This window comes from Plectropomus leopardus, chromosome 11, assembly GCF_026936395.1.
Source record: "Plectropomus leopardus strain MGB_pleo_1.0 chromosome 11, ASM2693639v1, whole genome shotgun sequence".
In the NCBI taxonomy this organism is placed as follows: Eukaryota; Metazoa; Chordata; class Actinopteri; order Perciformes; family Serranidae; genus Plectropomus; species Plectropomus leopardus.
In genome coordinates this window covers 13,298,307-13,316,305 of record NC_142186.1, presented here as the reverse complement: position 1 = coordinate 13,316,305, position 17,999 = coordinate 13,298,307, and the positions used below count along the sequence as shown (strand labels likewise).

General features: G+C 37.0%; 1 protein-coding gene across 1 annotated transcript in view; it reads left to right on the top strand.

Moving 5' to 3' along the window:
- adcy2a (adenylate cyclase 2a) overlaps positions 1-17,999 on the top strand; it is a 116,408-nt gene that overhangs the window by 35,777 nt on the left and 62,632 nt on the right. Inside the window, exon 6 of the mRNA XM_042490759.2 lies at positions 15,872-16,021. Within this exon, the coding sequence (XP_042346693.1) occupies positions 15,872-16,021 (150 nt within the window). The remainder of the gene's footprint in view (positions 1-15,871; positions 16,022-17,999) is intronic.

The following is a 17,999-nucleotide window of genomic DNA, read 5'->3' as shown; positions in this document are numbered from 1 at the left end:
TTGTAACCTATTAAAAATTTAATGAAGGGCAAACATGTATGTATACCTTACAGTGCTTAGAAAGACATTATTTATTAAGTGACTCAAAAGATTTAAATAGCAACTGCAACTTTATAATGGTCTTCCAAAATAGTATTTCAAGATCTGCTACATGGTGGTATTTGTTAACAGTTTAACAGTTTATTACCATTAGCAGTTTGCAACTTTATAGAAACCATCCAAACAATGTTTATAAACAGTTTTCAAACCAACTATTAATAGTTAACAAAGTGTTATAAATATTTGGTCTATCTATCCAAGAGATATTTATATTGTATAATTTACTTTTTTTGTTTTTACAAAGGTTTACAAATTAGTTGGAAACCATTAATACTTAGTTTATGTATTTATACAAGACTGTATAAGTCTTGGTATTTGACTAATAAAATAACAATCTATAACATTACTTATAATGGGTAAAGTTAATTAGTTATCATTTCTTCATTGGTTATCAAGGAGTATTGACAAAAGTATAATTAACAGTCAGTTAACAAATTATTAATGATGCCTATAATACAGTATTGCCAGCTTCAGAAAGATGATACCGACCGTAAAATTACCACATTTATGGAGTAAGATGCATCCCTAAAAGAGGCTGAGTATTCATATGTGTGAAAAAATGTTATTCATCTCTGTATGATCTATGTACATTTGATTCAATGGCTTTGTGCATTCTTTAGAAAGCAATCTGTCTTTATTACATTCACACACAGTTTTATAGATATATTTTTATATTTACTTGGCCTTCAGTTGATGAAGTGGACAAAAATATGTAATTTTTCTACACTGAAGAGGTGGAGTGACCAGCACCCATATGATTCTCAGATCCCTAACTTTGAGTGTTGAACAGTGGAGACTGCTGCCACTGAGAAGTGAGTGACCTGCAGTGGGTGAGGGGTTTGATTCTCTGCAAGTCAGCCTGTGAAAATCTGTCAGGCCTTGATTCCCTGCAGTGCGGGGGATGGTTTCTTCTAACTGACGATGGTCGTTATGGTCGTGAGGACATTACATTGGGCTTCAGGGTTGCTTACTTCTCATATCCTAGATGTTGTATCTGACTGAAACATGGCTTTTTCCTCTTTCCTGTGTTAAACAAGTGGATGTTGGGTAAGATAATGTTAAACTGTAAAGAGTAAGAAATACAAGCAGAATTCCATTTGTCGTCAATTGCACAATTGACTACAAGCTATTCAAAAAAAAGTTAAACATGTTTTTCCATGAAGAAACATCTGCTGGGAAGTGACATAATAACCACATGTATGTAATATCACTGAAATAATTGAAAAGTAATTATTTATTAAAGTGGCCCTCTAAAGCAGTAGGGCATCTTGGCTCTCAGTGGCTCTGTTTGTCTGAATTTTTAGCATAATGGCCATCAGAAACACATTAACATTAGTTAAACTTTAAGTGCTAAAGAGTTGTTTCAGTTGACAACACTGGAATGTAAAGACCTGTAAAGCTGAGTGTCAATGTAAACTTATTTTAGCAATCTCACATGCCTTCATGCACACTCTCTGTGCCGCAGTGACAATGCTGTATACCAGCCCTGTATTTGCCAACTAATTTACAACTCTATGTGTTACCAACTATAGTTATCAAAAACAACCAAAAAATAGATATAACAATAATAAAAACTTAGTTCTGGGTTGCACAAACCTCTTTGAATGGGGTCAACAGAAGATAACTAGTGAAGGCCCATTCATAGATGTGTATCCTGCTGTGATGGTTTTGAGATGAGGTGTTGGTGGCTCATCACCATTTCAATGCCCATCAAAAACACTAACCTACCAGTTAAACTTTAAGTGCTAAAGAAAGGTTTTAGTTCACAATACTGAATTTAAGTCCTGTAAAGCTGAGTGTCATTGTGAACTTATCGATTATTATATTATTTATTATGTGCCTTTCACTTCATGCACACTCTTTGTGCACTGTGACAATACTGCATGCCAGTGTGTGTAGTATATGTTATAGACTGTAGTCATTAAAAAACAAACATCTTTTGAATGGGGTCTAGATTAGATAATGCTAAAATACACTTACAAACACAGGTGTTTCATCCATCACTAAAAACTATTCATTTTGAACACAATGGAACACATTACAAAACAAGATATTTGGTGTTCAAATCCATTACCTATCATAATAGCATGAAAAGAGCCTTGAGAAATACATAAAAGAAACAAGGCTAAAAACCAAAAATGAATGGCCATGACCTTTGACCCATAAAGCTGCACTGCATTAAATACCAACATGACTGAAGGATATCACAAAATGAGCTCGGGGACACTAAAAACCACTGACAGTGGACACAGTTTATCACTGTATCTATAAATGCAAATTAAGACTTAACTATGCAAAGTGAAAGCCAGATATCAGCAAAATCCAGAAACACTGCCAACTTCCCCGGACCTGAGCTCATCTGTCACGTCACAGTGAATATTAAGACAAGTTATAATTGTGTTCACATTATAGCCTTTATTTTAAAAAGCTACAATGGCAACATTTCTGGTGCCAATTTACTAAACAATGAGAAGCTTTACTGAATAGATACATTTTTTGTATTAGATATTTTCTCTTTACAAATGCACCTTTCTATTTCTTTTTCATTAATCTATGGTGGAGTGTGAATATCACTCATCCTATCCAAAGGAACTTGTGTCATTATGTACCAGCCAACTTGGGACCACCGTAGCTTTATTCTATATGTGTGGCCCTTTTTTCTGTAATGTTGATCAACAAAAGAAAATGCATTCTTATGCATATAAATTGAAAAGCAGCACATACATTGTAAAAGAGATCCTGTGCTTGTAATAACTCTTAATGGAATTTCCAGTAAAAGTCTGATAATAAATCTATTTTTATGATTAATCAGCAAATACTGTTGCTGACCTTTATATCGTTTTGGTCCTTTCTGGAAACCCTTCATTGTAAAGGTGAACATCTAAAGTAGGAATTCCAGTATGTTTTTCCATGGCCAAGGGATCAGCCAGTATGTGTGATATCTCTGATCTAGACACTAGAGAAAGAAGTCTCAGACTTGTAATGTCATGAAGTATAAAGTCTGGAGCTGCCCTTCTGCTCGCCGAGAGCCTAATTTTGGGGACCAACAGAATGTTTGTTATCCCTTAAAACCCAAATGAACTTTATTATATTGGTGTTGTCAGTTCTGGTAACAGAAAATGTTCCCATATACTTATAACATTGTTCTGGCTGTTCTCAGTGTCATCTAGAAAATCTTTCACAATTTCATATCAATGGAGCAACTCTACACTTTTATATCACATGACATCACAAGCACTCCAGTTTTTGGATATATGGGAGCGAGTTGCCCATGTTTACTAATGTTTTTAGACTGCCTTAGATCATAGAAATAATATGTATGTATTTTAGAAATGGGCATAATTTCCCATTAATACAGTATCAAGCCATAAAAAGGTTAAGCCAGCCACTAAAGTTGAGCCTTTATATTCTGTTACACAAACATACTAACAAATCATATTTGAAGAAGAAATGTAACATTATTCAGATGAGATTTTTTTTCACAAGTATTATTAAATATGTTTGTATGTGCTTTACATGGTTGAGTGTGAACGTCTCGTGCTATCTAAGAAGGAACTTGTGACATTATGTACCAGCCAACAGTGGACTCATGTCATTATATCCTACTCAAGGGTGGACCTTCTTCTGTAATGTGCACCAACAAACAAGTTGCATTTCTTTAAGTACAGACTGAGAACACAAGTATATTGAAAACTTGATTGACATTCACTACTTGTGAAAACTGGTCAGGTAAGTATTTTGGAAATTGAACAATTTTAAAGGTCAAGTCAAAGTTTGATGTTACATAATTTTAATTTAAAACTCCTTTTTTAGTTTTTCTTACAAAAGGAAATGGAGTGTGGACATTTTTTTCTTTTTAGAGTGCAAAGTTCAAAGAGTACAAACAGAAGTCGACTTATGAAGGCCCATTCATAGATGTGTATCCTGTTGTGATGGTTTTGAGATGAGTTGTTGGTGGCTCATCACCATTTCAATGCCCATCAAAAACACTAACATACCAGTTAAACTTTAAGTGCTAAAGAAAAGTTTCAGTTTACAATACTGGAATGTAAAGTCCTGTAAAGCTGAGTGTCATTGTGAACTTATCGTAACATTTATTATGTGCCTTTCACTTCACGCACACTCTCTGTGCACTGTGACAATGCTGCATGCCAGTGTGTGTAGTATGTTACAGACTGTAGTCATTAAAAAACAAACATCTTTGAATGGGGTCTAGATTAGATAATGCTAAAATACACTAACAAACACAGGTGTTTCATCCATCACTGAAAAACTATTGTGAACACAAAGGAATACATTACAAAACAAGATATTTGCTGTTCAAATCCATTAACTATCTGCCATAATAGCATGAAAAGATTTAGAGAACCTTGAGAAATCTCTGCATAAAAGGGACAAGGCTAAAAACCAAAATGAATGGCCATGACCTTTGACCCATAAAGCTGCACTGCATTAAATACCAACATGATATCACAAATGAGCTTGGGGACACTGAAAACCACTGACAGTGAACACAGTTCATCACTGCATCTATAAATGCAATTTAAGACTCTACTATGCTAAGTGAAAGCCAGATTCAACAAAATCCAGAAAGCGCCACTTACTCCTCTGGACCTGAGCTCATCTGTCATGTCACAGTTTGATTTCTTTCTTTTGGAAGCAAACAGCTTTTAAGGATTAGTCACAGACTTGTGTTAAATCATTTTATAGTGATTAACTAATTAAAATAAATATATTATTTATTAAAATAAGTAATTATATTGCTGATCATTTTATGTATAATGTTACTCGTTTATAGATTTATTTTTCTGAATTTTTGTTGATATATTGGTAGTTACAATTGGTCTGGTCTAAATATACATATATATATATATATATATATACATATATAAAACAAAGACAACAATAAAGTTATTAACAGTAAATAGTAAGATAAAACTGAATTCACAGGATTATGGGAGCCTTCTTTAAAAGATATACTTTGCTTTGGCAAGTATTATTTCTGTAATATTTATTATCACAAAAAATGTTGATATATTGCAAGCAATAAAGTTTACATACCCATTTTTAAAGATACAAATGAAGTTTTAGTGAAAAAGAAGCACTCTATAGGTGAGAGAACCAGGATAAACCAGTTTGACTGCAGTATATGGATGTCCCCCCTTTGATAGGCAGACGTCGCTCAAGGCTTCAGGTCCCCTCTTGGCAATTTCTTTAAAAAATTGTAAAAATCACATTTGCAGTAATATTGTGAAAGAAGACCTCAAAAGTAAATTTTCAATTCTAGTTTTGTATTTTTAAAATGACTGCTAATAAAAGTTCCCTCTTGGATAGTACACTTAGATAGTCCCCTATTATTCATGTTCGCATGTATGTGTGTGTGTGTGTGTGTGTGTGTGTCAGTTTAGAAAGGCATTGTTGGGATGAGACAGATTGCTGCTCAATCGGCAGTCAAGATGGCATGCTGGGCTAGATATGACTTTGCCAAGGTTTGAAATGCTCACTAGTAAACACATTCCGCCAAATCCTGGCTGCTGATGTTTGGTTATCAGTATTTCATTTTTTGTCAGTTTGATGACTCTGCTAAGGGTCAAGTCTGTATATGTGATTACGATGATTACAAGGGATGAATTGGGCATTATTCAGGTGGAAATACAGCATGTGTGTACAGCATCTGGAGTCAAATGAAAGCCAGCCATGCCATAGCTTGAAAGCAGTTAAAACTAGTTCAGAAAGCTGTTTCTGAGATGAAATTGTCTGTGATGATACTTGACTTTCCCTATGTTTCCCTATGTTGAGGATTTTTATAAAACAGGATTTTAATCATTACACTTATCAAATAATTCAAGCTCCTTTTACCTGTCATTTTTGTATCCGACACTACTGCAGCATAAGTCTCATTGTTATGTTGTGTTAGACACATAGATGTACATGTGTGCCATGTGGCTAAGACACAAAACTGAGAATCAGACCCAGTTATGCAATCCAAATTAATTTATTTACAGGCGTTACAGCCAATCCTGTGGAGCAATACGTGGAGCAATGTTCTAATATTTACAATTAATTTACAAAGCATTCCAAAACTCATTTTAGGCAAGTACTTTGGAATTCCAATATAAATGCTGGTCTGTCATATGAACACTTAAACAAATAACTCCACGCATAAAAAGAAAAAACACCCTTGAGGAAACCAGGCCTTAATGATCATAATCAAATGATCTTTCTGTATCTCAGCTGTATCTGTAGCTCTGAATGACTGATATCTGTCTTTGACTCTGAAACATGCAACACAGTGGTGCTGCTGTCAGTATTCCAAACTAACTGCTAATGTACAAAGGCATCTGAGTAATTTACCACTAATTATTTTATGAACCATGATTTGTTCCTTGAGATAAGACCTTGGATTTCCATTCTGTTGTGGGCCAAATTTGATCAGAAGCCTTTTTGGCATGAAGCTGGGAAACTGCTAACAGTGTATTTCTATTATGCAAGCTGCTCTGCATACACGCATATGCACTTTGCATTTGTCCCACTTTCCCTAATGAAAAGTTTTCGAATTTATTTATTTATTTATTTAAATAAAATGAAGAGCTGGACTGTTGTATGGCAATAGGGCTGTGTTTTGTCTAAAACTGTTCAATACAATATGCATTGACGTGCAGGGTAGTATTTCAATACTGTAAATAAGGTGATGCACTGCGATTTTTTAAAATCTAGTATTAGGAAGACTGTCAATGCTAGCCATATACCCTTTATGAGAAGTGGCTGAAGATCGATTATAACACTGAAGGATCTAGTGTTTGGGGGTTTAATCAACACAAAACAAACCACTGCCACAAATCTTGTTAACTATTAAATTAAAAACTGATAGTTTTTTGTTAGAATATATATAGTGTAACAAAACATAGTGTTGCAGTAGTCAATTGTGTCAATATTTTATTACACCCCTAATGGCAATATTGGATTTTTATGATTTTTGCATCTATATATTGAAGTAACTTAAATTGTCAATTGGACATGTATCCATTGACAGCTTCTCAGTTGTTTTTCCAAAAAAGTAATTTTATTATGATATGTCTCAATATTAGTATTTGAAATTATAAATACTGTCAGAGAGGATTTTATCCATATTTCCAACTCCTTGTGTGCCGCATGTGTGTCTTTGTCTTTGTTTGCCTACTTTATATTTGTGCTTTTGTGTGTGTCAGATGGAGAGAGTGAATCCATGCATTTTCCTCTTTTGTGTCTCTCTGGCAATATGCCAGTTTTGGTTCAACCCTTTGTGTCGAGACAGGCTCCGGCTTACATGCTCCTTTTAAGATAAGAGCAGCAAGGTTGGGCAACAGAATGCTCCAAGGCTTATGTGTCAGAGGGTAACTACTGTACAACAGCTATGAAAACCTCTCCAGCTTTCTCAGCTTTCTATGTAGCATTTGCCAAGGTGAGGCTGATGGATTTGTAGCACTACAACTTGCTGTTCAATCAGATGACAATTTGGCTTACCTGCTTTATTCTGACCTCCCTGAAGAGTTACATCTGGTCAGACATCATATATATACAGTTATGTCCAAAAATATGAGCACCCTTGCATTTTTAATAACACCTACCACACCAGAGTTTTCAGAAGTTTGTGAAATTAAACATCTTGTGGTGTTTGAAGAGAAAAAAAGATCACAAGAATAACAGAAAAAAAGCTGGGGAAAAATATACTGAATCCTAGCTTATTCAGAGAAATCTAAAAAATGGCCATGAAATTTTTCGCAGCTTTTTAGAAATTGCAAGAAATAAATGGATTCGAAACAGATGATTTACCTTGAACTCACTTTTGGTGAGCCACAGGTGCCTGCAATCTAGTAATTGCTCATTCAACTAGTTTAAATGCCGCAAAGTACTCATTCTGCTGTTTTGTGTCACCATGTGTACCACGCTGAGCATGAAGAAAAGAGAAAAAAGCAGAGCATTGTCTAAGGAGATCAGAGGGAAGATTGTAGCCAAGCATGGACAAATCTCAAGCCTACAAGTCCATCTCCAGAGACCTTCATTTTTGTGTCTTCTGTGCGCAAAGCAAGAAGGGGCCCACTCGCCTGTTCCTGGAGATGGAGAACAAGACAGAACAGAACGCATGAGTACAGTCGACAAAAGATTTCTGCAAAGGATTGTTCAAGATTTCTGCAAAGGACCTTGGGCAACCGCAAAACAAATTCAAGCTGACCTTTAGACTCAAGATACTGCCATTCAAAATGCAATCTCCATCCCCAACTCAACGAAACAGGGTCCCATGGAAGAAGATTTAGGAGGACCCCACTGCTGAGAGAGACAGAGGAAATCCAGTTCATCCAATCTAATCCAACTAGAGCTTTTTGGTAAATCTTATAACGTCTTTACAGGAAAAAAATTGAAGCTTTCAGAAAAAATAACACGATACCAACAGTCAAAAATTGAAAGGTTCCCTGATTTTGCTTTGCTGCCTCTGATACGGGGTGTCTGGAATCTGTGCATTGTGAAATCTGGAGATTACCAGGGTATTTTGGAATACAATATTCCACCAAGTGCTGAAAAGCTTCATCTCCATTGAAGGTCTTGGGTCCTCCAGCAGGACAATGACCCAAAACACACATCAAAAAGGACCATGGGTGGGCCATAAGCCTCAGCATATGGCTGAGGCTTCTGTAGCAGCGGCCCAGGTTCGAGTCCAACAGCAGTGATTTTATATAGTGAAGGATGACTCATCTGACCGTATCACTTTTTTCCGACATCTCTGTAGAGCAGTGCCTGTGGTTTTTGCACCACTGAACTCTCAGATGTGCATTCACGTTTGTACTTAGAGGATTATGTTCTGCAACCCTACAGTACAATCCATTTGAAGACAGACTACCCTTGCTAACATATTCTGATAGCGTCCTGAATTGACATGTCAGTCACCTGGGGAAGAGAGGCTCTTCTTTTATTCGTCATGTTTCGCACTAATGCACGAGCATCGTGGTCATCACATGTGAACTGTCAACTGACCCTATTTATTGATGTCTTTACCTTAGCTCTAAATGTTACTGTTAGTCTTTGACAGAAGCTCCTGACAACTGTGGCCCAACAATGAACCTTCTTTGAAAGTCTTAGATCTTTTCCTCTTACCATCTTAATGCAAAATCAGAATAAGCTGGGCCTGCTTAGTATTTTTGTGAATGCCACAGAGCATTATTGGATGTTAATAGCTTAATGGTACCGTGCAGTGCACCTGTGTGGAAGCATCTGCATTTGTTATGATGCTCCACTCATTTTTTTTCAGGTTTTTTCTTTAATTTGTCACCCTTCTAAATATAGTATAAGCACCTCTAAAGATAGTGTTTTTTTCTACAGCTAGACTACAGCTAAACAGGCTAAAGGCAAAGGCTGCTGTCAAACTACTTATTTTGATAGACAAACAACTCAGACCCAATGGTCAATCCTTACATTTGAGTTTTAGACTTGTTATTTTGACTGCACTGCAACTTGAATTGTAAATAAAATGTAGCTCTTACTACATTTCCATTAATTGCTTACAGAGTTGTGTATGTTAAGGTCACTGGTTCAGATATTGTAATCCGCAGGGAAGAAGTTGATGGAGAAGGTTAATGAGAAATTCTGGGCTAACCCTGAAAGAGCTGCAGTTGTTTAGAGGCACTAGCACTGTGAGACTGCAACAAAAAGGGGCAGTTACTTTTGTTTTAATTCTTATATTCATACTAACAATTGTTGATCTACACATGTGCATCCCATAACTATTCTAGTAGTGAGGTTCGGGTTCGGGTAGACTCCTGTTTGTACCAGGCAGATTTGGATTATCTTTAACTCAGACACAATTTAAAAAAAAAACAAAACAAAACATATTGTCTTATGGAAATGAAATAGTATATTATTGCTCAAGCACACCATGAAGACCCTTTAAAGGATCTGTTTTGTCATTTTTGTAATATACTTGTTTGCTTTCTAGCTGAGAGTTGGATAAGAAAATCCACCACATCTGTACAGTAAATGTGAAGCTAGCACCAGCAGACAGTGTCTCCCCTGGTTGCTTGGTAACCCCACGGTGACGACAGGACTCCAGGAGGGGACTGTGCCTGGCTAAGAAACACACAAAGCCCCATTTTTTACACTATGAGTATTGAGTGGATGAGACTGTTTCCCCGTTTCCAGTCTTCCTGCTGAGCTCAGCTAACTGGCTGCTGGCTACATGTTTACCATAGACGTGCAAGTGGTAATAAGCATATTTCCCCAAAATGTCACATTATTGCCATGGAAGCCCTCTCGTGCATACATAGACACATTCCCTAACACACATGGTCACATTCAGTATGAATGCATTTGTGGGCTGTTTGACTTTTCATTGACTTTCGTTTCAGATCATTTAAATATTTCACACTCAGCGATTTGTAGGAAAAAAACAGCAATACCAGTCTATCCCAACTGAGATTTGTAAATGTCAGCCATTAAATGTCCACACTCTTGCGCATTGCTCTAGTATGCATACAAACTGCCCAAGGAGTATTAAGTGAGAAGGAACCATGCTGACATCTCCACTTTGTCAAGTCCATTAAACTTTACACTGCAGGCTCATTGGAGTCTTAATGAACCAGCTCATTTATAGAGGAGGTGAAAGCTCCCTGTTGGGTCCAAATTTATGTGCATGTAATATTTAAAAATATTTAATTAAACTGTTCCTTGCATGGAGTGTGTACAACAGTGATTTATTGCTACATTAGTATATTGGTCATTTCTGTTACGTAAAGGTGGGAAGAATGATGATGGCTTCTCAATGTAAGAATTTTAACAAGTCTTATTATTTCTACAGAATTCTGCTTTACAACCATTGAATGCACTTAAAGGATAAAATATGGATATTGTTACAAGGGTCCCTTATTTTCAAGTTGTTAACTATTTTCAATAAAGGTATGTGTAAAACTTTGTAATATTCTGATTTTACTCCAACTGACATTAAACTTAGTGACTTGATTGGCTTCATAGAAATTCAGAAAATGTGCCTTATATCGCAGCCTCCTCTCTCAGACCCCAGACAACTTTCATTTGCATTCTTGTTATTAATTGTTGAGTGTTAGCTCATAAATAATTCATCACAGCACTCACACTCTATTTAAGCAATCTCTGATAGACTTTCAAATAGACTCAGCTGTTGCATGTTACACATATCACCTGTTTGAGGGAAAGTAGGGCTTCATCTGAATCCAAATGAAAATGTTTTACCTTTGCTGACCTGACTTTCATTAGTTTCTCATTTCTTCTCACTTTTATTTGAAAATAGAGTAAACTCATATGTTTTCATTTATATGTCACCTAGGATTTAGATTTCCAACTACATTTCTCTCTTGAGAATTGTAGTGGGAAGAGTCACAGTCAGCTATGCTTGCGGTAATTTCTGCTGAAGGGATCATAAATAGAAGAAAAAAAACTTAACTGAGGTACTGGAGTGATTAAACTATCAAAATGAATGAAGAAAGCACCCACCCCCCCAAATCTGTGAAAATATCTATAATAAACAAGCTTTCAGTAAGAAACACTCAAGGCATGAACAGGTAGCGAGTGCAGCAGTGCTGTTGAAGGTATCATGAAAGCACATCTGTTGGATATCTTTTGCCAACAAGTCATTAAAACAGGACTCACCTCCATGCTGATCTTAGATCCTTGTCTTGCCTTATTCCCAGTAGTATAACAGCCATAATAGCCCACATAGGGATCAGCTCTCTGTTTTACTTAATCCCAGAATTCGCTAGTGGGGCTCAAAGCCCTTTAGAGGCCATCCTCACCTAACCTTGCTGTTATCTGTAATTTGGTACCAGCGAGGTACGGATGATTCACACAGCCAGCAGATTCACACAGCTGACCTTTGAGATGACCTGGATTGCTGTCAGTGTCTTGTCTAACAGATGTCAGATAATAGAGCTGCACCCAGGTCTAACTGAATATCAACAGTGGGACACTTAAATGATTTTATATGTGATTTGCTAGATCAGGGGTTTGTCAAACATATAAAATCGGTATGTCATGTTTAAGCTTTTTGAAGCATATTGGAAATATACCAGACTTTAGTTTTTCTAAACAAATCTAATAGATCAGGTATAAAGTATGACCACTTCAAAGAAATCCTCTGTGTCCGCAGAAAGCAGAGAGTCAAACTTTAGTAAGAGCCAGTTTCTTAAATCCAGTGAATTAATTGTCAATCGACCACGAGCTAGACTCCTTTTCACCACCTCCACCCTCAGTGACCACAAAAAAAGCGGCAATTTGCCTCTAATATCACATTAGTTTTGAGGACTACAAAATTGCAAACAGGTACTTCTAGCTGATTTTTGAGCTGTCTAGTGAAACTGTTTTTTAACTGACACAAAGACAGACTGAATGGGTAACTGGATTATTAGTTAATCATGAGGATGCTTTAATGTTATATAAAGTGAGATTATAAAATATTGCATAAATATATGGGTTGCTGAAAACCCTTTTTATATAGCAGCTTACAAAGGCAACAGTCCATCCTCTTGTGCCTGCTTACAGTCATTCAGTGCACTTGTCTGCACCCCGTGCTCTGAACATAATTCTGTAACACAAAGTTCAGACTGTTTTGTCAGGCTTTCTATGGAGAATGAGCCGTCGTGAACTAAGCCAGGCTTGCAAATGTATTGCCTTCAATTTGGGAAAAAGAACTGTCAGTGTTTGCAAATGTGCAGAGGTGATAATAAATTCAGTGGACAGCTAGAGGGATGTCTGTCCCAAATACAGTTGTGAACATAAACCTAGCCAGCAGACCTCACATGCACCTGGCCTCTGCCCCCCATGTTTGCTTTTGTCAAATAAAGGAGAGGCAGATACATTTACAGTGTTTACATTCATATATTTATTTAGAACAGTGTGTGTCTTAGCATACAGATCAGATCCTGTTTTCTCATCAATATTGTGTTCATTTGTTCTCATAGTCAAGAGTTATTAGTTGTTTGATTGGTATTTCTGATTGTACATTTTATAGTTGATATAAAACACGTAATAAGCTGTCCTGATAAATAATCATAATCTTGTTGATATTCAAGATAGAACATGACTAAGTGTCATCATGGTTTGCTAAAGGAGACTTTGTAAGCATTGATGCTGATGGTAGAATTGGAAAATAATATTTGTGACCATATATGAAAATAATATTTGTGATCTGCAAGAGGTACTCAAAAGTATAGCTACTTATAGGCCTATGTGTGTGTGTGTGTGTCTGTCTATTTGTTCTTGCCTTGGCCTGGCTTGCAGCTGTAAAATATACTGATGAAATGCTTTTTAGTGGAAACAGAAATATTCACAGATGTAGGTTTCCTGTTTTAAAATGTCTGATATGAAACTTTTAAAACAATTACTACTACCCTTGTTGTCTACTGGCAGTTCACTGTTAGAATTACATAAACCAAACAATTCACATAAACTTCTGTGAGCTAAAAAATACATGACATTGGCAATTTTATACTTCTGTTTGAGTGTTTTTACTGAAATAAAGTATTTGTTCTTTGTGCAAAAGGTTACAGGCTTAATGTCCCCTAATGTAAATCTGCTGGGCACATTTACGTCAGAAAAGAGAGAGCAAATTGCCAGTGGTCAGGGTGTCAAGAAGGTCACCATTATGTTGGAAAGGAGGACAGAGTGAGAGTGAAAGGGAAACAGGTGAGAATGACACAAGGCATAGGAATGAGAGAGAATGGGAGCAAAAGTGACAGAGGGTGAAGGGGACCGAGAAAATATTCTTTTTAGAGATGCAGTGGGAGATGACCATGAAATTGTCCATTTGCTTTAAATTGCAAAATATTGAGCTCAAGGTTATTAGGACTCCTGGGTCTTTATACATTCACCTGTCATCACTGGGTCACATCCTATCATAATAGCTCCTCTAATGGAGCTTCCTGCGCGGTGCTAGCATGAGGGATGCATGGAATGTGAATGAAAGTAAAGCAAAGTTATGAAATACAAATAAAGAGAACAGACTGCACTTTTGACAGATCTCATTTTGCTTTCTATATAGCAAAGAGCTTTCATTGGAGTAAGCATTTATATGACATTTTTAACACAGCAGTGTTTTGTATTCTCTGCTGTTATAGAGCGATACTGACTGAGAAAAGGGGGCAGTGTATGTGATGAGTTCCACATAATATTGATAATTTCATCCATTCCTTGCCATAATTCGTTAAATACAATACAGCATGACTTGTTTGTGAGCATCATGTATAGTATGTGCCATTAATGCATCATTGACCTTCCCTTTACCGGTTGGACCAGGAGTTCGGTCTGAAAATGTGAATACAAGACAATTATCCTGTGATGCTTGTGGCCCTGGGAGGCTGTGATCCAGTGCACACAGTGGAAAACAAAATTGTTGAATGGATGAAAAATGGGGACGTCATTGCTAATATTCTACATCATTAGAACTAGTGGGGCAGAGGATGCTGAGTTTATCCTGAGGGGAATGTCAAGTCAGCAAAATCAAACTGAGTGATCTCCCTCTGTGAAGTTTTGATCTTATCGGGCTGAGTTTTAGCTTTATCAGAATTTGCTTTTATCAGTCTAATAGAGGGTGCACATATGGGCAAGTGAGCAATACTATATGTTCGTAGAAATGGAATATAGTATTAATAACTATGATTTCATACATCTATAATCACCTGAAACTAAGAATCCTTGTGTTTTTGGTACTTTAGAATGAGCCTTACATATTACATACAGAGCGGCTCCTTTTTCAAGGAATTTGCCATGTCGTTCCGTAGTATCCAGAACAGACAAACCAAACCCTGGCTCTAGATGGGGCCATTTGCATCTTTGCATCAGCCACAACAATTCTGCTCCATGCTGGGCACACAGGTTTCAGTAGGTTGCGAATCTACAACCTCACTGATAGATGCCATGAATACCTACACATTTATTACAATAAATACATGTACAGCATGAGTATGATTAACAGCAGCTTTGTCACTTCAGCCATGCCAAAGTCCAATAGAGCCTTTAGTGGGGTGTGTTTTCTTTTGTTGTGTGTGTTAGAACACTAATTAAGACAGACAGGCCTCCTTGTGTACAATAAACCTGAACTCAAGGGAAAGTCTATATATATAGACAAGAGCCACTGGGTTTATTATGGTTTAGTTTTTTTTTACATTTTTTTCAGCTGGGGAAGAGGGAAGGTTGATCGAGCAACAGAAAAACTGATGTGGGGGACACATAATGCTATTTTTGGGCAATAATCAACTGAGAAGGGGTAGTATAACGGTCACACACATCTAATTTCCATATCTTGCCATTGTACCGTATTTCTCTATTGCTGAGGTGCTGTGGAAACTTTATCTTTTAAAGAACTGATTGACTGAAGAAAATGATTTTAGCTGTATTGTTAATGAGTGCCACATGGCCCTTGAATACATTGTGCAATGCTGGAAGTTGACATCACTGCAGCATCTCAGTTGCCACAGCTAACTACCCTTGGGAACAGCTTTTGTCCTATTTTTGACTGAGAGATTTTTCTTTGACCTTGGTTTCATGTAGTAAAGACTAATTTCATCCTCAGGACACAGACTGTATGACCTGATTGTTGTCTTTAAACTGTTCACACGAGATACAGTAGCTTTTCTGATATTAACTGTTTCATGTATGTATTATAAAACACCAGCAGATAGTAATGTTGAATCGTGTATTCCACAGAACTCTATTACTATCCATTGTTTGATATTTTGTCTAATATCAGTTTTGTCTGTTGTCTCTCTCTGTACAGACTTTAGCCAACATAATCATTTTCATGTGTGGCAACATGGCGGGGGCGTACCATAAACATCTGATGGAGTTGGCACTCAAACAGACATACCAAGACACCTGCAACTGCATCAAGTCCCCAATTAAACTGGAGTTTGAGAAGAGACAACAGGTAAAGTGGGCAATGAGTCTTAATGACCAGTGTGCCAGTGAAAGTCAGGCAGGCATTGAGTGATTGAGTATATATTATAGTTGTGCTGCTGTTGATGATGATGATGATTTTGATTACTTTGATGATGAAAATGTATAAAAATGAGAAATATATTATGTAAGATAAATGAGGAGAGAGTGGCTGTGATAATGATGGGTATGATGATTATGACAACAGCAATGTCTGTAAAGTAACAAATGATAGAGTAGATAAATAAAAACAATATGGCTCAAAAAGGCCTTGGAGATTAAGCAATCCAAAGAAAAATAACTGATGTTGATCTTGAAAAGGTTTTTGAGTTTTTTAATTTAAAAACTGTCACTGCGACATCATCAATTGCTACTTTGTTATATCAATAGGTATGTTTCACGTACACTTGCACTGTGTCGCAATTGTCTTATACATTCTACTGTATATGCAGGCATTATTATTTATCTTCTTGCTGTTCTTACAGTATTTTACCCAAAATGTATGAGTCATATGACTCTGCTCTACACATAGCTGTCAGTGCTTGATTCCTGTGGTTTACAGAGGGAAGGGGTCCACTGAGGCTTCATGTCAGGAGTTGTGTTTTACAGAATGTGGTTCTGTTAATGACCTCAGTTAATGTGATGATTATATTGAGTCCCTGGAGCCTACTGTATGTGCTAAATTCTCTGTAGTAATATTTCTTTAGCATCCTATGGCTGCTGGCTGAAATGTTTGCAGCAGATTGACAAAATTTAAGAACATCTGCAGCAAATGAGTCTCTTTACAATAAGACCATGGACATCCATTCATTAGTACTTTTTGTTGCGGGAGTGTGTTTGTCCTGAGCATCATTTTGGATGACAATGAGTGAGTATTGGTAAAGCTTCAGGCAATTATATGTGATTCATACATTACAGCATTTTCAGAAATACATTGTTTAATGCAAGGTGGACCTACAGCATTTGCTAAATGTGTCATTGGTCACATACATTATCTCAACAATGGGTAATAAAGATTTTTACAAAACCTTTGATAGTAAGTGACCTCACTGTCACATTGCATTTTTCTTTTTCCTACTGTACACATTTGAGATACGCATAGTTTTGTTCCACTTGATATGTTTGTCCACATAAGTTTGTCAGATTCCTCTTTACTTTTCTTTGTGTTTGTTATTATTTGTGTAATTTTTAAAGCCCTTTGTTTTTCTAAAATCTTGTTTGAGTGCTGTTTGTTTGTGCAGATGCCAGTGCCAACGGTACTTTCCTTTACTCATGATAGGCAACCAGCAGCATTGTATGTATGTCTATGCCTTTGTGCTTCTCTCCACGTGCTATGTGCAAAATTGGAACAGGCTAGTGATTAATGCAGGTGAATGCAGGCGGTGCTGCTGCTGAGCAGCAGCATGGCTTCCTGTGTGAAAATAGCAAGGTGTTGATTAAAGTTTACTGCTGTGCGAGCCTGGGATGTAGCTCGTTGTTTACTACAGCTGCTGCTGTTGTAGCTTTTGGGATTAGTCAGATGAGGGTGAATTCAACTGCTGTTATGAAAGTACAGGCTTGGGGTGGAGCTGGTTATCCCTGTGGTGAATCCAGCTTGTGTTGCTACAACCATAAGCGAAACTGAGAATGCCTCGGGTAGAGCGTTTGGCTGAAGCCCTGGAGTGCTACTGCTGCCTGCGACAGATGGTAGTAACTGTGCAGACGCATTTCTCTTGGGTGCTCATAATATATGCTGTTTGGTGCATGCTTTTATCCAGAGTGCCCTGCAGTACAGTGAGTGCATACATTTTGGTTAGAGTAGTCCAAGGGGGACCACGTGAATTCATCATAAACTGAAAGCCCTGGCTTGTTTGTTCGCAGCCAGCTTAGACCTTTCCCTCTCACGTTGAACCCACTGAGCCTAAGCAGTGGTACAGAGAGATTATCAATGGTACAGAAAATGTATCAGAGTTGCAGGTGACATTGGCTTA